We start from the raw sequence: 26,637 nt of genomic DNA, 5'->3' as shown, positions 1-26,637 counted from the left end.
CAGGCGTATCTCTTTTCGGGAGGCGTCGAGCGGATGATACATCTTCGGTGCAGCACTTCCTAGTAGTTCGTAAGAGCGCGCGTTGGGTGAAGGTCGCTGTGTTGCTAGGCTGATGAGTGACGTTCAGCTGGCATGGTTGCTTGCAGGTTACACACGGACAAAGCGGGCCAATCGCCCGGGATGTTTCGTGGGCTGTGCTGGACGTGCAGCCGAACAGAAAGGCACACTCATCGAGTCAAAAAACCCGGACGATTTGATATGGCAGAACAAGGTATATAATTTCGTAGCCGTCATAAACGTCATCGTTATATAGCCGTGTGGCCAAAACTATCATGTGATCTTTCTTCATACATCTTTGATCTTACTCGATCATCATTCAAACAGCTGCTACCATAAGGAAAAGTTCATCATCATACTGTATGAGAGCAATTTCGTAGAGGAGAACAATGTGCCAACCCAGGATCAAGGACAAGTCGTTGCCGATCCAAAGCAATAAGAGAATAGGTTTTCGCTAAAACGCTTCAATGCCGTCGCTATGCAACCCCACCGGGTAAGAAGAGGAAGAAGAGGAAACGAAAGTAGCCGGGTATGGTGGTCGTTACATATCCAGACTGTTTGATAGCGAAATGGAAAGCAGGCAGCCGGTCCCAAAGATATGACGTCATGGGTAAGGATAGATCGTCGGCCAGGCCGGAAAGGTTCGTGAAGGATGCAGTTCGTAGGAATCGTGGTATCGCTGAGCTTGGGCTCTTCAAGTCTTTTGGTTCGATGCGCTCGTCGTCATGTTTTGTGTCGTTGTTGCGTGTGGTTTGTATACCGTGGTGTGGTTTGTATACTGTGAAAAGTGTAGTCTATATGTTCTTACACTCTATATCCTGCCTCTTGGAGACAGTCCGAACATCTCTCGTAAGCACGGACATAGCCACGACCGCAATAGCAGGCCGAGGTTCCCGAAGGGGCCACGGAGGCTTTGCTAGGTCGTCGACCTCCTGCCGCAGCGGCCTGGGCGGCATCGAGGCCGCAGTCAGAGTTCCTGGGGCTGGTGTTGCCACTGGTGGTACTGGAGCTGTCGTAGTCGTTGGATGAGGAAGTGTTCCGGCGGCCAGCTCCTATCGGTGTCGGCAGTCCCTGTGCACCCTGGCCGGGCCGCTGTCCTGGGTACATTCCGTCGTTGACCGAAAAGTTACGGCAGATCATGTAGGCTCGCGTGGCGGCGGCGTTCTTGGCTAGCTCTTCGCTCTCGTACTCCACGTCAGTCGAGTACTCTCGGTTGTTGACTCTGACCGTTGAACCGTATCCATAGCGTGTTCGGTAGGTTTGGAAAAGTGGGTCGGGCCAGTGGCGCCTTTGGCATAGGCCTACACCCGAGAGTCAGTTGGCAGTTCGCTCGTCAAGTCTGCTACATGCAGCAATTTCGTGGATGACATGTTTCCGGTCCCTATCGTGTGGGTCTTCTACACTAGACAGGGCTGCCAGCCCATGCGTCTCGCCAGCTGGTAGCTAGACAAGATCTCTATATGACTTATTTGATATCCGACTACGTGGTACCATGTCCAAAAAGAAAAAAAGTCTTAGTCACTAACCTGTCAGGTACATAACGTAGAACATGTTGATGTGTTCGGATGTGATTATTGACGTGTAATTGAGCGATTGGAACGACTGACGGCGCTTCGAGGTGAGCTGTCAGTCTGGAGCAGGGCTACTGCTGCGGAGTATATCTGAACTGGCAAGCGTTCGGTGGTGGCGACGAGAGTAGGCCGAGAGGTGTTCGTGGCAGTGGTTGTACGACAGTTGTTACTTTAGGGTGTGGTTGACAGTTGCCAATAAAGGATTGACAGCTGTACAAAAGAGATGGAAAGCGTTGATGTATGAAGAGCAAGGAAGAGGGAGCGGCTTGCAGTCAGTCGGACGGGGATGGGGGAGCATATGTGCCCACGGTGGAATATATTGCAGCAGGCGAGTGTAGCATGTATCCAAGCGCGTCTCGCCCGCCAGTAAAAACCGAGGGGCAATTGGGCTTGTGGAAATGAATAATCTGCGGGTCTTGTTGCGGCTCTGAAAGAGGGAGACCCATAGTATGTGCTGGCGAGAAGGGAGCCAACGGTAGAGGTTCCAGAATTTTAGCTAGCAAGAGACTCAAACCTCAAAAGGTACAGTCTGACCGGTTCGCTCTTGCCACCGTGCTGCGCGCAGTAGCGCTGTAAAAAACGGCTGGCGATCGGAGACAATTGCTGTAACCCGTTTCCTCAAGGCTGGACATGTCTCGATCGGCATTGTGCATGTGTAGACGCCTGACATGGACGCATCAACAACGAGGTGGCCAGCGTGCGTCCCAGCAGCACTCTCTGCCCGTATCTCCCGGATGTCATGGGCCCACTAATGCAATCTGCAAATGAGGGGAGAGGCAAGTACGTCAGACTCTGCACCCTTTGTCAAGTGTACCGATACGACCAAGCTTGGCACCAGAATGCGTGATACCCGCGGACAATTTGAGGGGCAGGGTCTGAAAGGGAACAGAGACCAGGGCAAACACGCAGCAGAAAAATGGGACTGCTAATCGACTAGGGTACCAACCGCCAGAGTCGCGCCTGGAGGGGGAGGGACACGATTGTGTGACTGCAAGTCGATGCAAAGCATAGTAGCTCGAAGCGAGAATGCGTCACAACAGGCATGGCATGGAGCTATCCGGCAGCCCCAGGGGCGAACGCACGATGGTGATTGATGCGTTCGAGGGTTCGAGGAGATACCTGGGGTTGGTGTTACCAGAAAGCATCAAGCGTCACTGCCAACGCATACATGCAGAAAGCACGGTCCTCGGAATATCGCTACTTGGAAATGCGCCTGCAGCTCGAATGGGGAAAGGGTCAACGGCTGTTAGCTGTAAGCCGTGTGCATGCAGGCGTAAATTGACTGTTGCGGAGACTGTCTGAGCGCGTTTACAAGCAGTGGAGTAGAGCCTGACGGGCGATGATTGACGAGAGAGGACTGCTGGAGGGGCCAGGCGTTCCTGCGCAAACGATCCCGGTCCATCGAGAGATGGAGAGTTCACAGGCCCTGGGACCCTGGTTCAAGGCTGGTGGTAAGTCATTAAGGTCTCCACGTGCTAATGGCAAGACATTGAAGATGGCCGGCCGCCAAGCTCAGCACGAACAGGCCTGGAGCTGTGGGAGAAATTTTCGACGTCGACACAAAGAGGATCATGCACCGGGCGGCTGCAGAGCGTCCTCGACAATTGACCTGCCGAAGTGGATAGCATCAGGACAAAGGTTGAGGGTGCACAGAGCAGGTCGTCGTGGAGCGACGCAAAATTCGCATGATTCGATAGGCTGGCGCGGTTCACGACAGGCAGCGGTGCATGGCTAGGTCCCAGGTCCCAGTAACTACCGCTGCTGTCTGGCGCCGATCCACGATGGGGGTTGATACATGGCGCGGGACGATGGCGCTTGTGAATAGCGGCAACGAAGCGCAAGGAACAGCCACTGGCATTTGGACAAAGAATAGTGTTTGAGCCAGGCGAGCGCGATGGCGGCCATGAGAATCTGAGCGGAGGTGTCGAACGAGCTTTGGAACTATGTTGCACGGGAGATCTGTGGATGACGCGAGCGCGCCAGCACGGCCACCCGCCCAGCAGCAAAACAGGCGGTGAAGAAGAAGCCAGCGCTGTCAACCATGCGCCCCTCTTTCTGCGCATCTTGACACTGCGCATTAGCAAACGTCGCAGTTTTTTGACTTTTTCGACAGCGTGAGAGGCGGCCGTTTGGACCGCAATCGCTGCTCCAAGGTGCCATGTTGTGGACATGTCGTCTTCGAATCGGCCTGATTCCATCAACGGCGACCAAGACCCACATGTTCGAGCGCTCTTCCAACCAAGAGCATACTCACCCTCCTGTTCAGCCTCGCGCGGAAGACGTGGTGCTACAGCCGGGTGTGGTGCAGGGTAATTTAGAGGGGCCGGGTTTTGACGTCCATTACCGATGCTCGATGAGGACACGACGCTCCGTCCCGAACCTCCGAATCTCGATATTGCAGCCCTCAGGGTCCATTCGCTATTACACGACGTGAGAATGCGGTCAAGGCTCTGGCCAGTTCTCATGCCATGTCTGATGTCTAACAGCATAGCACTGTTATGTTACCGGTCAGATAGTTTCTACTCCACGACGCAACGAACATGCGTACAGTGACCACTTCGTCTCGAGTCAGTCGTACCGAATTTATCAGACGTGTCTGCCTGAGTCTGTTGCGCCCCAAGCCACAGCTCCCCAAGCAACTCGTCGTATAGGCCTACATCTACCAGTACAGCATCGAAAAAGCAAATGCCATTAGAGCGTACACGGAATATGTACTACGACTTGATCCACCTTACACCATGCAAAGTGTAGGGGAACCGACGTTGACGTTTCCTATGGCTCTCCGCCTACTCCGGAAGTCCGACAGTGAGCAAAGGTATAGCTCTTGAACAGCTTCACATATAAGACATGCACTCATTCAGTAATCTCGACCATACAACCGTCTATTACCTATTCTCACCCACGAACAATCTACCGCCAAAATGCCCAAGATCGTCCGCCTCACGCTCTTCAAGATCCCCGACCAGGACTTGGTCAAGGAAGCTGTCCAGATGTACAACACTCTGGCCCAAGACGCGAAAAAGGTACGTAAGGCATGACCTGACCGCCCAAGTTTCTTGCCCTTCCGAGCTGCCTACATACCCGCTCTCGATGGGTTATGGCCAGCACATGTAGACCGCGCCACTCGTGCATCGCGCCCCTGCACATCGGACCATCTCGTCACCGCGGGACCCCAGATTATTCTAATCGCCTCGGACTATTTCTGCCTCTCGATGAGAAAAGACGGGCGATGGCGTCGACCTTTTGAGCGCGGAGCAATGTCCCTGGCGGGTAACCGCTGGGAATACTGCCGCGGCTAGGAGAAATGGGGTGGGGGTGACGAGGCTGCGGCAGCTCAACGCGCGGAACCAACTCCGGGTCACGAGACCCATGGGACGCCTGGATGTCCCTCACGACGGATCAACGCTAGAGATATACCGACAGCATCCGCGCCGACACTCTACCGAGGCTGCGTTATCGCAAGAAGCATGCTAACGTCATATGTTGGATAGGACGGCAAGAACTACATCCAGCTCGCGCAGGCCAACGCCACCTACGACGACCAGCGCAGCCAGGGCTATACACTACTCGCGCGCTGCATATTCGAGTCCAAGGAGGACATGGACTACTACGACAACGAGGATGAGGCGCATGCTAAGATGAAGGCGCACTTCAAGCCAAAGGTCAACTCGCCGCCGCTCGTCATCTACTCGGACATGTCGTAGGGCTCTGATATCGAGCACTGTAGCAAAGAATGAATGAAAGAGTAAATGTCATATTCATCAAGAGTGATGTTGCCGGAGGTGGTGTATGCGTATGCTTTCACAGCGTCAATGACGATCAGCAACGACAAAGAATCTTACTCACGATACATGCGTGCTTACGAAGGTGATTGGCTAGACGCGGTGATTCTAACGGAGATGGCGCAGTTCGGTCAACCAAGTATCCTTTGTCTCGCCAACACCTTTTGTCCAAGAAACATGTGCTTCACGAGCATCCTCACAATATCGCCCTCGGACTTGTAGTCTTTGAAGGAGCGATCACTATTGAGCAGACATCAGCTGCTGATGGAACATCTGATGAAGCTGCCTTTGACCCAGGACAGCCTGTCACAAAGCTCGGAAACAATGTCTGGTCGGGGGAACTGCACGTCTTTCATCCAGGTCAAAGAAACCGGACCAACCATTGTCTGAAAACACCTTTGTGCCAATCATGAACGGCACATCTTGTTGCAACTGTGAGTTATAACCATCGACTGGCGACCATCTAGTCGTACTTGGATTCAGTATACTATATCACTACTACTTGATTCTCCAGATCACCGCCAATCCAACAACTACAACTTCAATCATGACTAAGAATTACAAGCCGGTCGGTCGCACAACTATGCATCCGCATGTACACCACCAGACTGACCGGAAAGATGGTGAAGAAAACTCGGATTCCCAAGAATCGCGAGCAAAGCGCAGCTCTCCGAAGAAAGTGAACGCACAAGTATCAGAAGAAGCAGTCGAGCACACCTACCCTCCCGGCGTACTGCCTGACTGGTGGGACTCTGACACTTCTCTTTCACCCCCGCCATCTTCGAGCCGCTCCATTAATTGTACTGAATACGTCTCACCCCCCGCCTCAGCACCGCCAAGCAAGAAACCCTCCCGCAAGCCTGTATCTCATCGCAAGAAGAAAGACCACTTTGAACATCCCCCTGAGAACGCGACATCGTCTTTCTATTTCCCCGACGACATAGAAGGCGACACCGACGCAGACACTGACAACGATGCCCCAGCAGACACGGATGACGATGTAGAAGACGTAGACGAGGATGCAAAAGAGCCCGCACAGCCGGTATCTAGAGGTCCAGCCCAGGTAGACGACGCCTTGCCGCCGTCGCCATCGTCGTCGTCGTTGTCGTCGTCCGGACTGTCTGAGGAGGAGGAACCCGAACTGGAGTGTATAGTCAAGATACCCTCGCCACCTGAGAAGAAGAAGACCAAGGCGCAAAAGGCGAAGGAGGCCAGGGCCAAGAAGGCCAGGGAGGCCAAGGCTAAGAAGGACAAGGAGACCAAGGCTAAAAATGAGAAGAACGGGAAAAAGGACAAGACAGCAGTCAAGTCCAAGCCGGCGATTAAAACCACGGCAGGCGGCAGGGTCCAAAAAAACGCAGGTACAGCGCGAGTGCAGTGCAATGGCACGACGAAGAAGAACACTCGCTGCGGGCACAGGAAGACTGTGCCAGCGGGTGAGGTGTGGAACTGTGGTCGCCACAAATAAACTGTCAGGCCGACAATAACAGCCACATAGAGCGTAGTGTACGATAGCTAGTTGTTCCAATAATCGTTTTGCTTTCATTCTTGAAGTACAACATGTGTCTGTTCGTCTTCTCTTCTGTCTTGATGGCCTTTTCCAATCCCATCCATTGCTAACCCAGACCAAAAGCATCCAACCCAGCCCAGACGCTTTTCGTTCGTAAATCACCCCATGCTAAAAGTGGAGACGCCCGTGAAACACCGCAAGTCTATGCCGGTGGTATGCAGAATATACAAGAAGATACACGGTATTAAAAGGAGTAGAGGATCGCATCGACATGCTCGATCGGGTATCTCGCGTTTACATGATGATCGAGGGAGCTGGACGTGTTAGCGACTGTTGAGAATCAATGTGGGTGATGCTTACTGTCAACGTTCTGCTTGATCGACTTGTGGGGCAGGACGGAACCGCCGTTGACGTAGACCTCGTCGCCAATGGTCACGTCGTCGCCGAGGACCGTAATGTTCTCGAGACGCGCCCACTTGCCGACGGTGCTGTTCCAGCCGACAATCGACGACTTGACCCAGGCGTGGTCTTTGACGCGGCTGTTCTTGAGCAGAACGCACCGCTGCAGACGCACACCGTCGCCAATGACAACGTCTGGGCCAATGGTGACGTTGGGGCCGATGCGGCAGTTCTTGCCAATCTTGGCCGAGGGGTCGATCAGGACGTTGCCGCCGTAGACGTATGGCTCGGACGCGGGCGTGAGCAGCTTGGCGTTCTTGCGCGCAAGCGACGAGAGGTAGAGGCAGGTGCCGGACAAGAAGTCCTTGGGCTGTCCCACGTCCATCCAGAAGCCCTCGAGGTCGAACGAGTGCAGCAGACCGTCCTTGACAATGGCGGGGAACGTCTCCTGCTCGATCGACGTCGGGCGGAGCTCAATGCGCTTGAGCACGCTGGTGTTGAGGATGTAGATGCCGGCGTTGATGCGGTTGCCGACAAACTCAACGGGCTTCTCGACGAAGCGGTCAATCTTGGACGCGTGGCCGGGCTTGTGCACCACGACACCGTACTTGGACGGCTCCTCGACCTTTGTCACGACAATGGTGCCCTCGTCACCGTGCTGCTTGTGGAACTCGGCGAGCTGCTTGAAGGGGTAGTCGCAGGTCACGTCGGCGTTGAGCACGAAGAAGGGCGAGTCGTCCTTGCCGAGGACGTTCTCCGCGAGCTTGAGGGGGCCGGCAGTGCCGAGGGGCTCGGTCTCGACGGAGAATGTGATGGTGACGCCGTATTGCTTCTCGTACTGCGCAGCGTTATTCGTGCTCGGGCTCGCAACCAGCGGATGTACTCACGGTCTTGAGCGCCTCGGCCATGATCTCCGGGCGGTAGTTGACCGCGAGGACGACATCGGTGACGCCAGCATCGGCGAGCGCCTCGATCTGGTGCTGGATCATGGGCTTGTTCGCGAACTCGACGAGCGGCTTGGGGTAGGTGAGGGTCTGCGGGCGTCAGTTCTGCCATTGCTTTGGCACGCGGGGCTCAGCGACGTACAAGAGGCCTCAGACGGGTGCCGAACCCTCCGACGAGAATGATGGCTGCATTGCTGTTAGCGGCGGGCTGTCGAGCGCAATTGAGTGCCTACCTTTCATCTTGCGGTTGTGAGAAGGTTAAGGTTAAGGTTGGAGGTTAGGTCGAAGGTTAGGTCTAAGGTTAAGTTAAAGGTTAAGACGGTCGAGTCTTCAGGAAGGCGCAAGCGAGGAAGAGATGGTAGGTGCGATATAGGAAGATGGAACACCGACGACAGGTGAATGCGCAGGTCAGTCGAGGAGTCGGTGATGAGGCCAGCTGTAGGCTATATGTATGGGTAACTTTGTCCACAATTAGCGGAGCTAATGCTCCCTGGCTTCTAGCTCCTCGTTTCCCCTTTCTTCACCCACCGCATGCGCACCCCTCGGCCGCTACCCTCGTTAACCTGTCCTAACGTCCCCAGCCCTTGCAGCGACCGTGGCCAGATGCCCCGTTCCTGATCGCTCAGCCTATCCGCTGCTAATTCCAGCATCGTGTTTGTGCATCCAGAGCTAGCTCCGTATAACATGCACCATCACGAGGGCGACTCAACCGCGCTGGTCACAGTCCGCTGGTCACCACGCTGCCTCAATTCGTGAGCCTTCACCACGTGCCTGCGATGCCGTGAAATTGCGGCGTCGGGCTTCAGAATCTTTTGATCACGCCTGGTCCCCACGTCGGAAGCTATCCGCGCCCCCTGGATCAGCGGGATGTGGCTAGCTGTGGCTGACGCCGGCTTGGGGACACGACCAAGCTTTGAGAAACGCTGATCTGTCGCCGTGCATATGGACATTCGGGACGGCTACAGTGATCATGTGCACTGTTGACGGTACTCCCAGTCTCTCAAGTCACTTCACTGTGTTGCAAGTCAGTGGCTATGCGACGCGCGTCGTATTCCCGTGGCGAGATTGACACACCACGACGCTTACGCAACACGGATACGATGGTCAAAATAGAACGCTCCTCTTTCAACTACTCAGCATTGGTCAAGCTGATGCTGTGATTTATCTACTTGTTCAGCGCGACATTGCTGCCGGGACTCCTCTCGGCCATCACGACCATGGGCGTGGAATTCCTAGTACCAGACTCCGTTCTCCGCATTTCCAAATTTAGTTCGAGTTGCTACCGCAGCTTTAATCAGCATCATTAGTATATTCTGACCACATTCATCCTATCATACAGTACAGCAACATACAATCGCCAAACTAGACATACCGTATACAATCAGCAATGCACAGCTCAGCTCCTCTTGCGGAAGCTCATCGACCGCAGAGCATCACCGACACTGCTGCCCCGCTTGAACATGCCCGGTCTCCTGCCCGGCCCGCCTGTGGGGCTCTGGTCCTGTGAAGGAGACGGATGCGAGGCTCTATTGCCCTGCAACGGCGACGTGTGCGCCCTGGTCGGAGTCTTGACAGCAGCATCACCAAACACATACTCCCTGGCGAAGATCCAGTTCCCGCGGTCATACCGCCACAGGTCCAGCCCCACGGCCCTACCCTCCTGATTGCTCTCGCTCAGCTCCTGTCTGATGGTCGCAAAGGCCCCGTCGACCTTTTGCTCGTCGTCGACCTTGTTCATGACCGTCCAGTGCGGCCGGAAGCCCCCTGCGTCCTGCTCGCTGAGAAAGGCAGACCACTGCGACTGCAAATCCCCGTGGACGTCTTTCATCTTCTTGTACCCCTCGTCCACATTAATTCCCACGCCCTTGCGCATCCGGAACGGCTTGCCCGTCGACACGTCAAACGGCTTCATGCTCGTCGCCGTCTGCGAAAGCCCCTGCTCCAGCGCCTCCATGTGCGAATGCGGCAGCGCATGGAAGAGCGTCAGATGCGCCCCAGTGCGGTTCAGGTGCTTTGGGAAATACCGATTCCGCATCTCGTCCATGGGCTTAGCCAGGGAGTCTGTGAGCTTGAGCGTGAGAACGTAGACCTGCTCGTCCTCGCTCGCTGTATTCGGCCTGTGCTCCTGTCTGGGGTAGTGGCCTGAAGGCCGGCTTTCTTCCACGACATACGGCTCGTTGGCTTGCTTTGGGCTAGTTTTTCCGTCCTTCTTGCTCCAGCCGCGGAAGCTCGTCCTTGTGTGCATGGCGGCGGGTCGCTGGGGCTTCTTGGACTGCGGTTGTGCGGCTTCAAAGGATGCGCGTAGATCCTGGTCTGAACAGGCGCGGGCTTGGATCTGGGGCTGGCGGAGCCCGCCGTTGGGCGTGCTGACGGCGGCGGCGTAGCTGACTGCCATTGTGCTGAAACGTGATGCTGGTGCGAAAGACTGGCCGAGCTGCCTGAGGACAGCAATCCGCATTGAAGAACGTGGCTGGATTACTTCATGTGCAGCCGGCCCCTGATGTGTACGGAACTTCGGATGATCCATACGTCACTGGACGGCCGCTAGTGTGCGCCCGCGCTATGTGGAGAAGTCTATCGAGTATCGGTTAGGTCACTGCTCGTGACGCGACAGATGTCATTGATGTACTTGGATATTCAGCGATGCTTGTAGATGTATGTAATTGGTAATAGCTCGTTTTGTTCGTATTGCGATATCCACAACCAGGCTACAGCCGTCTGCGATTATGTTTCCAACTCCAAAGCCATAACCGTACCGCCTCAGTCTTGAGCACCTAGATCAGCGTCTGCTGGTGGTGGGCCATCTTCCAGTTGCCTGTCGCGCCGTCTGCAGAGCCCTCCAGCACCCATGTGCTCGAACATATCGCCCTGAACGTTTCGCTGTCTCTGGTCGCTTCTACGCGGTAGTAGATGAGCGCGCTGTCTCTGCCCAGTATGACCACTTCGTCGTGGCTGAGTTCGTACGACTTCCAGGGCTTGAAATCAGGGCCCTGCAGCATTGCATGGACAGTTGGAGAGGACACGGACGTAAGGATGAGGTCGCCAGGAAAGATCATGACGGGGTTGCTCGAGAGCAGCGGGACGAGGTCGCCGCCAGAGCTGCACAGCGCTGCCCAGGCTTTGTGTTCGAGCGAGCATATCGCGGCGGTCAACGAGGGGTTGGTAAGCGTAGGGGTTGCCATTGGGCCTGGTGTAAGTTACTCGATTCGGTATTTACAGTGTTCGCAGAACAGTTGCGTCGTAGTTTTTGCGGATATCGTGATGGTAAGTTGGCCAGCATGATGGCGCTGAGTTCAAGGAGTGGCTTACCCCGCGACGCGATTGTGACATCACCCCCTAATTGTCGACGTTGGCCTCAACAGCGTCTTCAACACCCACTGTTGGTGTAAATGTGTTCAAACTGTGCGAATATTGCGATGAGCTTGCAGGTTATGCATTGTCGCATTTTCAAGATCGTGTACAATCTATGCGGCCAGAGCTCCTTTGATACGCGTATGACTGTCGTCACAAAGACTTGCATAACGGCGTGATGGCGCACAATGGATCGTTGGAACATTCCTAGGCGATCTAGGCGACCAAGGCGATACTCGCCACTGTGAAGACGATTACTCCACGGGCGGGCTCATGCCGGTACATGCGGGGTGGTGCTGCGTGTAAGCGGGTCCGTAGTTGCAACGTCGTATCGCGCTTCACGCTCTCTTGAACAATGAGTGAACATACAAGGTGTAAATTCGGATGGCGATTCTTGCAGGATTTTTCGATGACTGTCCTCAGCCGTAGAGGCGCCGTGCTGAGCATGTTGAGCACCGCAAAGGCGCAGTCGCCTGGGTGGCGTCTACGTCACATGCCCAACGAAGTGGTCCAGGCTCCAGGCGATAACGGGCGGTGGGCCCAGCGGGGAACTGCGGTGTAGTGAATGATCGCGACGGTGTGAGAGACACAACAGAGACAATGAGGAGCAAATGACTTTACAATTAGTCAAGTCCGCCGTGAAGAGACAAGCTGATTAATAGCAAACAGTGATGGCAAGAGGGTGAGTTGCGGTGGCGGTGGAAGGTCCCGGAATGTTCCCGCGGCTGATTGGCGCACGGGCGTCGCCGCATCATTACTCGCCCATCACTGCCTCAGCTTGCCTCCATATAAACCCTCTGTTGCCTTTCTCTCTTCCTTCTTCCTCACACCACTTCTACACCCTCAGCTGAAATACACAACCACAACTACAACACGCAAACATGCAGATCTTCGTAAAGACCCGTACGTAGTCACCGCCACACGCCCCTTGCGCTCAGCTAACACCTCACAGTCACCGGAAAGACCATCACCCTCGAGGTGGAGTCCTCGGACACTATCGACAATGTCAAGAGCAAGATCCAGGACAAGGAGGGCATTCCCCCAGACCAGCAGCGCTTGATCTTCGCCGGCAAGCAGCTTGAGGATGGCCGCACCCTGTCCGACTACAACATCCAGAAGGAGTCCACACTGCATCTCGTCCTCCGCCTCCGTGGAGGTATGCAGATCTTCGTCAAGACCCGTAAGTTGCCACGTTGTTGTCACGCCCAAGCAGCTACTAACACCATCACCAGTGACCGGCAAGACCATCACGCTCGAGGTTGAGTCGTCCGATACCATCGACAACGTAAAGTCCAAGATCCAAGATAAGGAGGGCATCCCTCCGGATCAGCAACGCCTCATCTTCGCCGGCAAGCAGCTCGAGGACGGCCGCACCCTGTCCGACTACAACATCCAGAAGGAGTCTACACTGCATCTCGTCCTGCGCCTGCGCGGTGGTATGCAAATCTTCGTAAAGACCCTGACTGGGAAGACCATCACGCTCGAGGTGGAATCCAGCGACACCATTGACAACGTCAAGTCGAAGATTCAGGACAAGGAGGGTATTCCTCCTGACCAACAGCGTCTCATCTTTGCCGGAAAGCAGTTGGAAGACGGCCGCACTCTCTCAGACTACAACATCCAGAAGGAGTCCACGCTCCACTTGGTGCTTCGTCTCCGTGGTGGTATGCAGATCTTCGTCAAGACGCTTACCGGAAAGACCATTACTTTGGAAGTCGAGTCAAGCGACACGATTGACAACGTAAAGTCCAAGATCCAGGATAAGGAGGGTATTCCCCCTGACCAGCAGCGTCTCATCTTCGCTGGTAAGCAGCTGGAAGACGGCCGAACACTCTCGGACTACAACATTCAGAAGGAGTCGACTCTCCACTTGGTGCTCCGTCTCCGTGGCGGACAATAAGCGCGATTATATGATGGTTACGACAGTACTGCATGGCGTTTGGGATGATCGGTCTGCGGGCTGATATGGGATTGTTTATTGATAGTTATGACGGCTAAAAGCCTACAATGCATTCAAGCATGCCTACGGGCGAGAGTTTTCTCAATATGGTTTCGTTGATCGCTATAGTGATGTTTTGCCCCTTGACACCACGACCACGGACACTGAAGGTCACCTCGTGCTTAACTGACAGTTTGATGTGCCAGTCCGGCTTGCTGCTATCACGATACTACCGCGGCTCAGTTCCGACTACCCCACTCGATGTGACGCCATGCAATGCCTCCGCTAATTCCGCCGTCTCCATCAACTATATAGTCGACAAGACCTGTACATCCATAGTTAAGAACCGGTGAGACCACTTTGGCCCGATAATCAGTTTAAACTTCAATCTGACAAAGCCGCGCATTTCCAGCGGTCTTTGAGCATTCTGCCACCACCCAGTTACCACCGATACAATAAACCTTATCCGCCGACAATATACGAAGCTGTCATTCGACGTGCTATTGGCATCAATATCCCATAGCATTACCAATTGACAATGGCTGACCAGAAGATGCAATATGTCAAGTACACTCCCAGCTCTGAGCTTCATCAGTGACGCAACAACTGACGAAATCCAGCCTGGGCAAGTCTGGCCTTAAGGTGTCCAAAGTCATCCTTGGTGCAATGAGCTTCGGCTCGACCAAGTGGCAGCCCTGGGTCCTGGACGAAGCCGAGAGCCTGCCGCTGCTCGAGCATGCATACAAGTCTGGCATCAACACCTGGGACACCGTAAGCCATCCCCACCCCATCTGTGGTCACTTGGAGGTTTCAAGAATACATGTTTACAACTGTAATAGGCCGATATCTACTCCCACGGCCACTCTGAGAGAATCATCGCAAAGGCGCTGAAGCAATACAATATCCCACGCAACAAGGTCGTCATCCTCTCCAAATGCTACTTTGGCGTCAATGAAGAGGATCCGAGCTTGGGCATTGCTGCCGTTTCGAGCAACGACGGTGAAATGGTGAACCAAGTCGGACTTAGCCGCAAACATATTTTCGACGCCGTGGAGAAGAGCGTGGAGCGACTGGGCACCTACATTGACCTAATTCAAATTCATAGACTCGATAGGGACACTCCCAGAGAGGAGATTATGAAGGCTCTAAACGATGTCGTCGAAAAGGGGTGGGTGCGGTACATCGGGGCCAGCTCCATGGCCGCCTGGGAATTTCAGACGCTCCAGAACATTGCCGACAAGCACGGCTGGCACAAGTTCATTTCCATGCAGAATTACTACAATCTCATCTACCGCGAGGAAGAGCGAGAGATGATTCCATATTGTCAAGATACCGGCGTTGGTCTCATCCCCTGGTCGCCCATTGCGCGCGGCGCCCTCACGAGGCCCTGGGGCGATCGATCCTCCAAGCGCGCTGAGACGGACAAGTTCCTCGATATGCTTGTGCACCAGCGCGAGGACGCGATTGACAAGAAGATTATCGAGCGGGTGGAGGAGGTGGCGAAGAAGCATGGTGTCAGCATGGCGTGTATCGCGACGGCCTGGGTCATCAAGAAGGGGGCTTGTCCTATCATTGGGTTGAGCAGCAAGGAGAGAATTGATGAGACGGTGAGGAACAGCAATTTTAAGCTTAGCGACGAGGATGCAAAGTACCTGGAGGAGGTGTACGCGCCCAAGTTCAGGCAGGGTTTCTAATGGTGAAAGGGGTAGTCAAAGATGGGCACGATATACATGTAGTCATTATACAGCTGCATAGAGTGAGGCAAAGTGTTTGGGGAACACACTTTTACCGCGATACAATACAGTGTACCTCAACAACGTTGTGCTTGCATCTTGTCGCCAGCACATTCATCTTGTCAATACCTGTAGGTATAATCTAATGCTGTCAAAAGGGAGTGGCTGAGAAGTATGTAATGGATTCGCTGGGAGGTATGTGATGGATGCTCGCTCTCAGGCTTGAGACTTCGTTGCCGACTGCGTTGCCGGCTGCGTTGCCGGCTGCGTCGTGAAATTTACTCAGGGCGTCGACAATCTACTGCACAGTGAGCATACCTCCTTCTGTGAGATGTTGTAAGCAGCCTAGATATGCACAGCAGAAACGCAATGTCCGTTTTCAAATCAATGTATCCACGTCAACACCTACCACAGTCACTTTGCTATCTTCAACTCACTAAACGGAACACACCTCCGGACTACACCGCTACCAAACGCCTGTTCAACAGATGACTCAAAAGCAACCAGCCTTCCCAACGCCCCTCCATCTCCACCGCAATGGACATTACCAATCCCATACCTACACCACCTACTCGCCTGGCCTACCCTCCCACACACATGTACGCGCCACTAGTTCATCTCCTATCTCGACGCGAGACAAAGCCGTTGAGACTATGCACACTGGAACGGCATGCATGCACATCTATATCCGGTTTGGCGTTTTTTGTACAACGCATACAGATATCCTGTTGCTTTTTCGTACAGGCCCCACAGTGGCGTCTTCACTCATGGGCTGCCGTCTTCTAGCCGCTTCTAAGGGGGAGAGGAGAACGTGGTAGCTGGGAAAACGGAAATTCAAGTCTCTGGTAGCTGGTACGGGGTGGGGAGAAGGTTGCAGGACGGGAAATTTCACATGTACTACAGCGAGGTAGCGAGACGGTAGTGTACCGCACAACGTGCATGAAACGTTGAGATGTGGCTAAACTGGACGTGTGTATCTATCGGCTATAGAGACCGAGCAGCAGAACGCACTCCGTAACAAGTGGCTGTAGGAGATCGAGATGGATTCCCTTCCGGTGAAGATGGATACCCCGCGTTGGCCCAGCCACACTACAACGACACCCTACATACTGCTACGGACATGCCACCGCAAGCATACGCCTGGCTGCACGTGTACAACTGACCTCTGGCTGTACAACACATGCACTATCGACACCAGGCCATCCCGTCTACAAGACTCGCCTAGCCACAGTCATGACCCGCTCACGGGCCGGCTAGCTATGGGCGTGATCGTGATCGACGCAAGCCGGTAGATCATGCTTCTCAAGACCTGGTGCAAAAACAAGCCTGGAACAAACCTGTTCTGCCAGTTCTGCCAGAGCCTGCGACGGGTTTGAGGACGCGGGTTGTGTCGGCCGCGAGGGGCGGGAAGAGCGGTGAGGTCCGACTCTTTTTTCTTTCTTGCCGGAGTTTGGCCGCCGTCGGCCGACAGATGTCTTGCATGATAGGTGAAACACTGCTGTACTGTACTGTAGATTGGATGCTGTTTTGGGGGGTGGGGTTTGGGGGTTTGGCGACGCAGGCACGGAGATGAGGTGGTAGAGTTTGAGTCGGAGGCTGGGAGTGTCCGTAACTGACTCATACACGTCAGCCTCGTTCACACCAAGTCACGAGACATCACAGCGAGTCTGATAGCAATAATGATAATTCCCAGTTTATTTTGCTTTCCCAGCAAAACAGATGATAGATACATACTCTGTTTTCAGTAATAAAGAAATCCGCTCACTCACAGTCTCGCACAAGCCAGAGCATGTGCAGGCCGGAGGAGTATGTTCAAGCCCGAGTCAAGGAAAGAAAGAAAGCCTGCTCGCTCGCTATGCCAGTAACACAATCGTCAAGAAGATGAAGAGGTTTTACTGCTGAAGTTGTGACATGATCCAACGTCAACAACAGTGTTGAGTGCGACCATACCAGGACCCCAACAGTTCAAAAGGAAATAAACAAAACAATCAGAGAACACACGGGACTCGGCCGCGGTTTGCTCGCTCGCTCGTACTGCTTGCTCGTGTAATCAAGTAGTCGTGATCGTTGTCGTAGATCATACGTCAGCCGTCTCGGTCAGAAGGTCAATAAAAGTCGTATGATTCATTTTTTGAAAGAAGTGGCCGGTGTCGCCGGTAGTGAGTGTGTGTAGTTGGGTCATGGAAGCCGAAAGCTGTATCATTGATCGGATCGGATCGCAGGAACATGGCATCCATAGGACACCGGGGAATCGCAGAAATGCAGCAAGATCGTTCATCGTTTAAGGGTCGTCAGCCGTTGTGCAACATCGACACATGAGTCGTGATCGTTCTATATATGGGTGTGCCGTGAAACAAGCTGCTGGGTGGTTGTCGGGATGAGTCGCGCGTAAGGATAGTGAAGGGAATATGCAGCCTGATGATTAAGTAATAGCAGTGCCTAGTTGGCCCTGATGACAAGCTTCGAGAGGAACTTGTTCGACAAGGAGTCGAAGTCGGTGCGGTCGAACTTGCAGTCACTTCTTGAACGGAGGTATGTTTCTAGCATGTGTTAGCGGGAGACTGGCTAGAAACACACTGTGCTTACCATATTTAGTGACGTGCGCGCGAACCTCGGTCATGGCGTCGCAGACGGCCGGGTTCGAGTTGAGCAGGTGGTGGTGTTTCCGCGAGTCCCATTCGGTGAAGGAGGGGAGCTTTTGAGAGATGGCCGAGAAGAGGCCAACAATGACACCGACCGGCGTGCCCTCCATCTCGCCGCAGAACTTGTTGACGGCGCCGATGTCAGGGACACGGTAGTTGCAGTCGAACTGGATCAGCTCCCAAACGGCAAGGAGGATGGCCGCGAGCATGAAGATGGTGGGCCAGTTCTTCAGCTTGTCGCCGCTGTAGACCGACTGGTAGAGGGACGACAGCTCCTCGAGCACGTCCTTTTGCAGCTCACGCCACATGTCGGCAAGCGCACACTTGACCTGGAAGTTGATCATGACTGGCGCGATGGTCTTGCCAGAGAACTTGGACTGCTGGTCCTCGACCTTGCCGGGCGTGTTGTCCTCGTCGCCGAGACCCTCAATCATGGTGACGTGCAGAGTCAGGTTGTAGGCAAGGACGAGCTTGAGCGCCTTGCGGATGACGGGGAGCTTCTCGCGGCAGTAGAAGCGGTAGGCAGTCTTCAGCAGCTCGGTGACAAAGTAGGTGCCCTCAAAGTACTCATCGACAAACTGCTCGAACCCGCCGTCAATGTGGCGGTCAAGGTAGTCGGACAGCATCGCGCGGGAGATGCCCTCCATGCCGGCGGACAGCTTGGCGGTGTTGATCTCAAAATGCAGACCGTTGAGGGTCTCGTGCCAGTCGACGCCGAAGCACTTCTCGTCGCGGACGTAGACATCGCGGGCCATGATGGGTAGGTAGTGGCCGTAGCCGTGGGTCACGTAGATCAAACGCTCCGACGTCGAGAAGCCCTTGATGTTGCCAATGGAGAAGCCCAGGCTGACGTGGCGCTCGTAGTCGGCCTTCCAGTCCTTCATAAAGTACGCAATGTCCTTGATGTCGATACGCGTGCACGGGACCTGCCAGAGACGCGCGTGGGAAGGCTGGCAACCGGCGCACGGGTCGCCCTTGTCACAGGTCTTCTTCAAGAACTTACACCTCAGGCACGCGCGGAGCTTGCGGATCTCGTGGGCCTGCTGTCGCTGGTCGGGCCTCAAAGGTCCCCGTCTTCGTCCGACGCGCTTCTCGCCAGTTGCGTCCTTCTTGGTCGTGTGAGCGGGTGTCTTCTTGACAATAGTCTTTGCAGGCTTGGATCCCGTCGCTGTGGCGGGGGACTTCCTGCGGCGAGCCGGCGGCGAGCTGACGGCGGACGAGGTTGGCGAGGCTGTATTCGACGACGATTGTTTTATGACAATCGGCTCTACGCGTGCCATGGGCGGGCTGACGGACTGTGTGGGGGAGATGTAGTTGGCAAAGTCGTGGTCGCTCATCGGCAGCCCGTGCGTGTGGTTGCAGTTTTCCGAGTGGCTGTGCGAGTGGTGCGAATGATGCGAGTGCACCAGCTCGAGGTGGTTGTCGGTCTCGGACTGCGGTGAGTGCATTGGGAACTGAATCTCCTCGAAGCTGCTGAACGAGTGTGCGGACCGTGGCACGTCTGATTGGTTCGAATTTGACGAGTCGGAGCCGGTGCGGATGTGGAGTGACTGGGCTGGGTTGAAAATGATGGCAGAACTATCAGAGTAGTCGTACGAGTTGCGATGACCGTGGCCGAGCCCGACGTCGACCCAGCCGTTGTCGCTGCTCGAGAGCGAACGGATTTCCATCCAGTTCTCGCCGGGTGAGCCCGTGCCCACGCTGGCGGTGGGCGCGTTCGAGTGGGCGGTGTACTCACCAGGCGCGCTCCCGAGATGCGTAAACTCGTGCTGGAAGTCGGCCATCTGGAAGGGTGCAGTCGTCAGGGTCGTCGGCAGTCCGTCCATGCTGGCGGTAGTCATAAAATTCATAGGTGCCATGGACATGGAGTTCATCATGTGCGAGTTGATGCCGAATTCGACAGGCGAGGTCTCTAATGCTCCTCCATACGTGCTGAATCCCGTGCCCATTCCCATTGAGCCCTGTCCGTAGCTGTCCTGTGCAAAGCCATCCGTGTTGATGTTCATCCAAGTTGCGAGCATGGGGTTCATCGGTTGCATGCCCGCGGGAAAGCCGAGGCCCATGTGGAGAGGAGCGATGCTCGTGGTGCTCGGGTGTGCGTTGTGCGCGGTGGACGCGGCTGCGCTGTTGATGCGTCGCTGCTGGTGCGGGTGCTGGTGTTGCTGGTGCTGGCTGCCATCGTGTTGCTGTTGCTGTGTCATGGTTCCCGGCGAGATTGGCAGCGGCCACGTCTGAGAGAAGTTGTACGTCTGGCGGTTCGGGTCAAACGAAGGGTCAAAGGCACCGTCTACACCGTAGATGGCCCCGTCGAAGTCGATGTGTTGGTTCTCCATGTTTGCACGGAGAGTGAAAATGGGTTCGAGTGTTCTCAGCCTCTTCGAGCTGATAGTAAGCGGTGAGGGTAAGCGGGCGGGCGATGGGCCGACCAGAGTGTAGACGGATGATGCCAAGACCGTACACCGCTTTTTGTATGCAAGTCCCAGCCCCACACACCAGTGGCCCGTCTAGTCCTACACTTGGTTAGGATAGCGCCAGAAGCGCTGCAGCGGACCGCGCGATTCGCAATCGAGGTCAAAGAAAACCCTGACCAGCGCCGACCTGCGCGAGGGTTCCCAGACGACGCTGGCGGTGGTGTGCGGGTAGCGAGAGGGTGCTCAACTATCGTGGAGAGGCGCCTCTAGTGGGCAGATCGTTGAGCGACGAGAGAACTGAATGTGTTCGCCCGCCGAGGCGCTCCACCTGTGCTCCTGTTAGCCAGACGCGGAGCGGCGCTGGTCAACTGGTCTAACTCACCCACGCAGGCTGACGCCTCACCCTGCAGCAGCCAGTGAGACGGCGATGCAGGCAAGTGTGTCGCAATACCGCACGCTCTCGGTACAGGTGTCGCCTACCGGGCAATGACCCCTCCTACGATAACACCGATAAGCGTTAGGCTCGGGGTCTTGTAGGATCAGGGTGTGGAGGGGAGCGTTGGGGATGCCGCAAGAAGCAAAGACAGCCTATACTCGACGCTCAGTCTATAGCACCCCTCACGGCCGTGCCCGATCGTCGACCTTCACCTCGAACGAGTTGTTCGACATGCAGCCAGGCGAACCGGCCTGCGCTACTGGCGCCCGTCGGTGGATCTAAGAATATAGACCGCGAGAAATGGTTGACTGTCCAGGGGGCGTATTTGCCTCACTGGCATGGCCCGGCCTGCGACTCTATAACGGCACTTCGCCGTCGACGTCCAGACTCACCGACACGTCCGGGACGCCTGCGATGTCCTGCCGTCATCATACAGTCCTGAGCGTCCTGAGCCCTCGGCCATCCATTGCCTACGCGCCAGACCTGCCTCCGCGCTGAGCCCGCTCGCCGGCGGTTCCTCGCGCTGGCAAGCGTCTCCGCACCCTGCCATGTCGAGCAGCGTCTGCGCAACATCGCTTCCGATCGTGCTACTGAGCGCCCTGCTTGCATCCAGATTCTTGTCCACGGCAGCCGTTTCAGGTATTGCGTCTGTCATGCTTCGCCCTTGGAGCAGCGACAGCTTGACAGGACAGCACCCTGGTCTTACTGGCGGCGTATTACATTGGTGGCACTTGCTGTGGCATGCCGAGATCCGTCCAGATGCTCGTGACTATCTTGTCGTCTGTTCCGTTTTGCCTTTGTTTGAGGCATGCGTAGTACAGAAGTTCCTCACTCTTGGAGACGCTTCCGATTCTGGTGCACACCGCATCGTGTTGTACAGTCGCATCCTTCCTGAGGGATCAGTAGCTACGCACGCCACCATCATCCCAAGTCATGGGTTAGATAGCGTTGTACCACCGGGCGGCGTGCTGACGTTTTCTTTGTCCTACATAGTGGCTAGTGTGCTGTAGGCGAGCGACGGACGCCTGTTAGGTCTAGTATGACGCAAGCAACGTCTCCTTCTATTGACTGCGGTTGAGCTGTCATGGAGAGCACGAAGGAGGATGAGCCAAACCGGGGGGTCCCCGCTCCGCATGTCAGATGCGGGCGGCTGATCTCTGGAGCGCTTCAGTATCGAGAGCTGAGAAGATTGGGCGAGCGTTTGGGTACCCTGTGAGATGCATGCTCCCTCGTCACGGGGCCATGAGTAGCACTAGGATTGGTGATGGGTGTGAGACCATGCAAGTAGCGCCATGCAGTAGAAGTAGACAGAAGAGCCATGCCGTGGAAGTAGACACAACAAGATAATGGTGAAGAAATGGTGAGTGCGAGAGGAAGTGTAAAGTGAGACTCGGAAGTGGCAGTGTTTTCCCTCGTTTGTGCTGTGAGGGCAGTCGCGTTCGCAGGTGCTCCTTCCTCCAAACGACGGTAGCCAGAATCTGGTTCACCCATCACAGTTCGTCAGCAATTACCAGGCCATTTTGCACAACCCAAATCAACGTGTGCAGTATGTCGTGGAACGTATCGCTTGGTTAATGTTACTGTGCAGGGGGTAGTTGTTGCGCAGCTACCCAGTTACGGCGTTGCGACATTGTTCAGCATGGAGACGGATCAAGAAGGGTTGCATCAATGCCAGCAGAAGATTTTCGTTTCTAGGGGATTGAGTATACATCGGCACACTTGTGCTACTATCCTGGACACGTTCGCGGTGTCACATACGTCGCTGAGCGGGTGTTCTGAGCCACATCTGCTTCAGTCGATGCAGACTTATACACAAGGTCAAACGAACGTGGGAGACGACAATGAAATGACAAGGAGATGCAAAGCAGATGACAAAGAGATGACAAGAAGATGTTCGTACATGTCCGTATCGGCATTGGATGTAGTAGTGTACTGCTGGATACGCTGCAGTGATCTTTGAATCATGACATGATACCCGACTGCACCTCCAGCGGATTCAGCTTCGAAAATACTTTCAACTGTGTGCGTACGATGTCAGAACTTCATTCAGTCTCCGGTAGCTGCTGGTGTTCGCTGCCGTTAGCTTGCTGACTTGCAGATGCCGATGATTCTGCGCAGGCGATATGCCGGCAATATAGCCACGCCTTGTTATATCAACCCCGGACTCGGCGATACGAAACTCTATATCTCAGGCTATTGTCAAAGCAATGCCGCTCATCAGGGTCGTAGATCGCGGAGTACGGTACTGACGGGAAGTTAGATCTGTGGGCCCACATCCGGCCTTCGGCTCCACGCGCATCTCCCGTGAGTGTAACGCAGAGTGTGGCATTATATGCGAGACTCGTGGGGCATGTCAATACATCATCAGCGCCTGTCAGTTCCATCTTGGTCGAGAGGAAGTGCGAGTCAACTGTGATTACCTAGATCGTGCTCAACGTCACTCCATCACACGCAACTCGACGGCGACCAAGACCACAACATGGCACACATTGGCGCTCTCCCCAAGATCCATCGCTACATCACCACGCATGATGATAAGGGCAAGGCAGTCTTCAGCAAAGCCTTCAACGAGGAAAGCAAGATGAAGGCCAACGACGACGGCATTGCATTCGCCCTGAGCTTCACCACGAAGGGCTTCCCCGTCGACATGAATGATGATAAAGACCTCGACGTCTACGGCGACTATCTCAAGGACGCCCCAGGCCTCGTCGTCTCTGGCGGCACGGTCCTCCGTCATGTCGATATTCCCCCCAGCACGGCATGCACGATGCACCGGACTGTGAGCCTGGACTACGGATGTGTGCTCGAGGGCGAGGTCGAATGTTTGCTGGATAGCGGGGAGAAGCGGTTGATGAAGCGCGGGGACGTCTGCATTCAGCGCGGGACTATGCACCAGTGGATCAACCACAGCAAGACCGACTGGACGCGCATGTTGTTCGTTTTGCAGGAGTCGAGTCCTCTGAAGCTCTCTGACGGGACGCTCGGCGAGGAGCTGGCTGGCATGGCTGGTGTCCGTTCGTCGGATTAGAGCTGTGTCGGATGGGATGGTTCACTATCGATAGCGACGCCAAGCAGCTAGTACTCAATCTGATCGCTCCTCACGTGCTCCACTCTTTCGTCACTGTAGCATTGCCCAAACACAAAGGGCAGTCCCTGAGTTCGCCTATGATGGTCACAATATACGGACACGAATCGTGAACCTCTACTGTATCAGGCGGCTGCACGTACTCGAACAATACTAAGCATCCTTGCAAGAAGCCCTGGACCCATTCGCCCCGCCAGCCACTCACAGATAGATGCCCGTCGCGTACCAACCAAGTCCAGACGCCACAACGTGCATGTAAAGAAGATGGCCATGCCACTACGTCCTTCAGCCCAAGACCCTTCCCGGTTGCAGGAAATTATCCCCGGGTCAGAGCGGATTGAAGAGCTTTCAGACGAAGAGCTTGGGAGCGACTACGAAGACATGGGGTCCGCTACCGAGGAAGAGCAGGCAAATATTGCGTATCTAGAGAGTATCAGGGTGCCGATCAAAGACTCGCTCGTGACGGGGACGTCGGAGGTCGATGCTGAAACGGCAAGAGTTATCTTACCCTATCTGGAGGGCAACCCAAACGATTTTCCACTGAATGCTTTCGGCATACCACACTTGCAGCGGCCAAATCACGACTACTTCTTGCGAGAACAGCTTACTGACTATCCGGCACGCGCTGCGGGACTGGACGCTGCACGACCATGGCTCGTGTACTGGTCTTTGCAGGGCTTGACCGCGATGGGCTTGGACATAGGTAGCTACGAGAAAACGTAGGTCATCAATCCAGAATGCTCCATCTTCGAGAATTTACAATACAAGAGTTGTTAGCACATTCTGACGTTGCACAGAGTACCACACACGTTCTCTCTAGCTCAGCATCCAGACGGGGGATTTGGAGGTGGCTATGGTCAGTACGCCCATCTTGCTTGCACATATGCTGCAATACTGTCACTTGCCACGGTCGGTGGGGCGGAAGCATACGAGACCATCGACCGCAAAGCGCTCTGGCATTTTCTAGGCCGGATGAAGCAGGCGGATGGAGGCTTTACCATGTGCCAGGGCGGCGAAGAAGACATTCGGGGTGCCTTCTGCGCCATGGTCGTGCTGTCTCTTACGAACCTCCCCCTTGAGCTTCCTACTGATGCACCGGCGCGGAAACAAGGCTTTACCACCTTTACAGACGGCCTCGGTGAGTGGATTTCGAAATGTCAATCTTGGGACGGTGGTATCTCAGCGACGCCTGGTAACGAGGCCCATGGCGCCTATGCATTCTGCGGCCTGGGATGCCTTGCTATACTCGGACCACCAAAGGAGACATTGCACAAGTACCTGGACGTCAATCTTTTGATATATTGGCTGTCAGCCCGGCAGTGCACACCAGAGGGTGGATACAACGGACGCACAAACAAGCTCGTTGACGGCTGCTACTCGCAGTGGGTTGGAGGGTGTTGGTCCATTGTCGAGGCTGCAACTACAACAGGACTATGGAATCGGGGAGCACTTGGACGGTACATCCTAGCCGCGTGTCAAGAAAAAAAGGGCGGCCTCAGAGACAAGCCCGGAAAGGGCCCTGATGGATACCACTCCTGCTACAATTTGGCTGGACTGAGTGCAGCACAACACAAATACGTCTACGACGAGAACGTGAACAAGACTCTTGGTACCGGCAACTACGGCGCGCCTTTCCACTGGAAGACAGAGGGACGTTACGATGGCGAGGATATTGTCTGGGACGAGGCTGATGCTGTGAGGGCAGTGCATCCGGTGTTTGTCATTCCTTTTATGGCGGTGTATGAAACACGAAAGTATTTTGAGGAGAAGGAGGGCTTCTGAGCGTATTGGCAATCTTGGGAATTTGAGATGTCGAAGCAGGGTATTTATATCATCCAGACGTACGCCACGCTAATGGCAGACATCAAAGTTTGATCCGTCACAACTGCCCTCCTGTGCTGAATGAATCAATGACTGTTCATGATGCTATCCAACCTAAAAGAATTCCAGAACACCACGCAATCCCCATGGCGCCGCCAACGCTGTAAACCCGCCACTGTAAATCTAGCACAGAGCAGACATGACCATACATCTACGTCTAGTAACCCATATAGAGCCAGCACTACACTGCCTCCCTCAAGCCTAGGTCGGACACCAAAGCCCGTTCGCCTTTCTACCACCAGCCTCCTCTAGGATCTTCAACTGTCCAGCACCAATATCGTAGATGAGACCGTGGAGCGACAAACCGCGTTCAGCAATAGCTCTCTTGATAGCAGGATGCTGCCTCAACACATCAAGAGACTGCTGGACATTGAGCTCTGCAACACGAGCCGCCCGCGCATCGTCGTTCGGCAGTTCTTCCAACTCGACTCTGTTCTTTCGCCGTAGTCTATGTGGATCTGTGTTAGTAACATCCAAGCATCCTGATCCTGCCAACACCACTACCCCATCCAACCACGCATACACAAAGAAAGAAAACTCACTCTCGAACCGGATGCAACCAAGTATTCAGCGTCGTCCCCAAATCCACATCATTCAACGTCGCATTCGCACCTCCACATTTCGTATGCCCGCATACCACGACCTTACTGACTTTTAGATGCGTCACCGCGTATTCGACTACGCTCGCTGCATTCAGGTCATCCGCATGCACCGTGTTCGCGATATTGCGATGGACGAATATCTCTCCTGGTTTGCAGTGGCACACAGTCGTCTCAGGGATACGGCTGTCTGCGCAACCGATCCACAGAATCTCTGGTGCCTGGCCCTGGGCGAGGAGCGTGAAGGCGTTGGGATCGCGTGCGGTGGTGCGTTTTTGGTAAGCGAGGTTGCCGGCT

The 26,637-nt window shown here is 54.8% G+C and overlaps 10 protein-coding genes across 10 annotated transcripts; 6 read left to right on the top strand and 4 right to left on the bottom strand.

Annotated features, from left to right (window-relative positions):
• Positions 1–861: 861 nt before the first annotated feature.
• On the bottom strand, positions 862–1,608 carry ACET3X_001834 (uncharacterized protein; the record flags this gene model as incomplete). The annotated part of the gene is made up of 2 exons (XM_069447169.1): positions 862–1,358; positions 1,584–1,608. The coding sequence occupies 2 exons, from the start codon at positions 1,606–1,608 to the stop codon at positions 862–864; spliced, it is 522 nt and encodes a 173-aa protein (XP_069312076.1).
• A 2,941-nt stretch (positions 1,609–4,549) lies between these two features.
• ACET3X_001833 (uncharacterized protein) lies at positions 4,550–5,332 on the top strand (the record flags this gene model as incomplete). Its single annotated transcript, XM_069447168.1, has 2 exons — positions 4,550–4,651; positions 5,120–5,332. 2 exons carry the CDS (start codon positions 4,550–4,552, stop codon positions 5,330–5,332), a joined length of 315 nt encoding a protein of 104 aa, XP_069312075.1.
• Positions 5,333–5,957: 625 nt separating this feature from the next.
• Positions 5,958–6,878, top strand: ACET3X_001832 (uncharacterized protein; the record flags this gene model as incomplete). The annotated part of the gene is made up of 1 exon (XM_069447167.1): positions 5,958–6,878. The coding sequence occupies one exon, from the start codon at positions 5,958–5,960 to the stop codon at positions 6,876–6,878; it is 921 nt and encodes a 306-aa protein (XP_069312074.1).
• Positions 6,879–7,214: 336 nt separating this feature from the next.
• Positions 7,215–8,503, bottom strand: ACET3X_001831 (uncharacterized protein; the record flags this gene model as incomplete). The annotated part of the gene is made up of 5 exons (XM_069447166.1): positions 7,215–7,234; positions 7,281–8,157; positions 8,207–8,353; positions 8,406–8,449; positions 8,497–8,503. The coding sequence occupies 5 exons, from the start codon at positions 8,501–8,503 to the stop codon at positions 7,215–7,217; spliced, it is 1,095 nt and encodes a 364-aa protein (XP_069312073.1).
• A 1,156-nt stretch (positions 8,504–9,659) lies between these two features.
• ACET3X_001830 (uncharacterized protein) lies at positions 9,660–10,658 on the bottom strand (the record flags this gene model as incomplete). The annotated part of the gene is made up of 1 exon (XM_069447165.1): positions 9,660–10,658. The coding sequence occupies one exon, from the start codon at positions 10,656–10,658 to the stop codon at positions 9,660–9,662; it is 999 nt and encodes a 332-aa protein (XP_069312072.1).
• Positions 10,659–12,405: 1,747 nt separating this feature from the next.
• On the top strand, positions 12,406–13,649 carry ACET3X_001829 (uncharacterized protein). The gene is made up of 3 exons (XM_069447164.1): positions 12,406–12,517; positions 12,567–12,794; positions 12,847–13,649. Exons 1-3 carry the CDS (start codon positions 12,496–12,498, stop codon positions 13,512–13,514), a joined length of 918 nt encoding a protein of 305 aa, XP_069312071.1. The 5' UTR covers positions 12,406–12,495; the 3' UTR covers positions 13,515–13,649.
• Positions 13,650–14,091: 442 nt separating this feature from the next.
• Positions 14,092–15,247, top strand: ACET3X_001828 (uncharacterized protein; the record flags this gene model as incomplete). Its single annotated transcript, XM_069447163.1, has 3 exons — positions 14,092–14,120; positions 14,174–14,324; positions 14,393–15,247. The coding sequence occupies 3 exons, from the start codon at positions 14,092–14,094 to the stop codon at positions 15,245–15,247; spliced, it is 1,035 nt and encodes a 344-aa protein (XP_069312070.1).
• A 2,478-nt stretch (positions 15,248–17,725) lies between these two features.
• Positions 17,726–20,261, bottom strand: ACET3X_001827 (uncharacterized protein; the record flags this gene model as incomplete). Its single annotated transcript, XM_069447162.1, has 2 exons — positions 17,726–17,826; positions 17,873–20,261. 2 exons carry the CDS (start codon positions 20,259–20,261, stop codon positions 17,726–17,728), a joined length of 2,490 nt encoding a protein of 829 aa, XP_069312069.1.
• A 2,891-nt stretch (positions 20,262–23,152) lies between these two features.
• Positions 23,153–23,803, top strand: ACET3X_001826 (uncharacterized protein; the record flags this gene model as incomplete). The annotated part of the gene is made up of 1 exon (XM_069447161.1): positions 23,153–23,803. The coding sequence occupies exon 1, from the start codon at positions 23,255–23,257 to the stop codon at positions 23,801–23,803; it is 549 nt and encodes a 182-aa protein (XP_069312068.1). The 5' UTR covers positions 23,153–23,254.
• Positions 23,804–24,124: 321 nt separating this feature from the next.
• ACET3X_001825 (uncharacterized protein) lies at positions 24,125–25,642 on the top strand (the record flags this gene model as incomplete). The annotated part of the gene is made up of 2 exons (XM_069447159.1): positions 24,125–24,579; positions 24,658–25,642. 2 exons carry the CDS (start codon positions 24,125–24,127, stop codon positions 25,640–25,642), a joined length of 1,440 nt encoding a protein of 479 aa, XP_069312067.1.
• Positions 25,643–26,637: the final 995 nt, after the last annotated feature.

Source organism: Alternaria dauci, chromosome 1 (assembly GCF_042100115.1).
Source record: "Alternaria dauci strain A2016 chromosome 1, whole genome shotgun sequence".
Lineage (NCBI taxonomy): Eukaryota > Fungi > Ascomycota > Dothideomycetes > Pleosporales > Pleosporaceae > Alternaria > Alternaria dauci.
This window is presented reverse-complemented; position numbering and strand designations above follow the sequence as displayed.

Excerpts from the sequence above, each read along its gene's own strand:
- ACET3X_001829 (XM_069447164.1), top strand. The coding sequence starts at position 12,496 with ATGCAGATCTTCGTAAAGACCC. Across the intron at positions 12,518-12,566 it reads GCAGATCTTCGTAAAGACCC|TCACCGGAAAGACCATCACC; the intron begins GTACGTAGTCAC and ends AACACCTCACAG. Across the intron at positions 12,795-12,846 it reads GCAGATCTTCGTCAAGACCC|TGACCGGCAAGACCATCACG; the intron begins GTAAGTTGCCAC and ends CACCATCACCAG.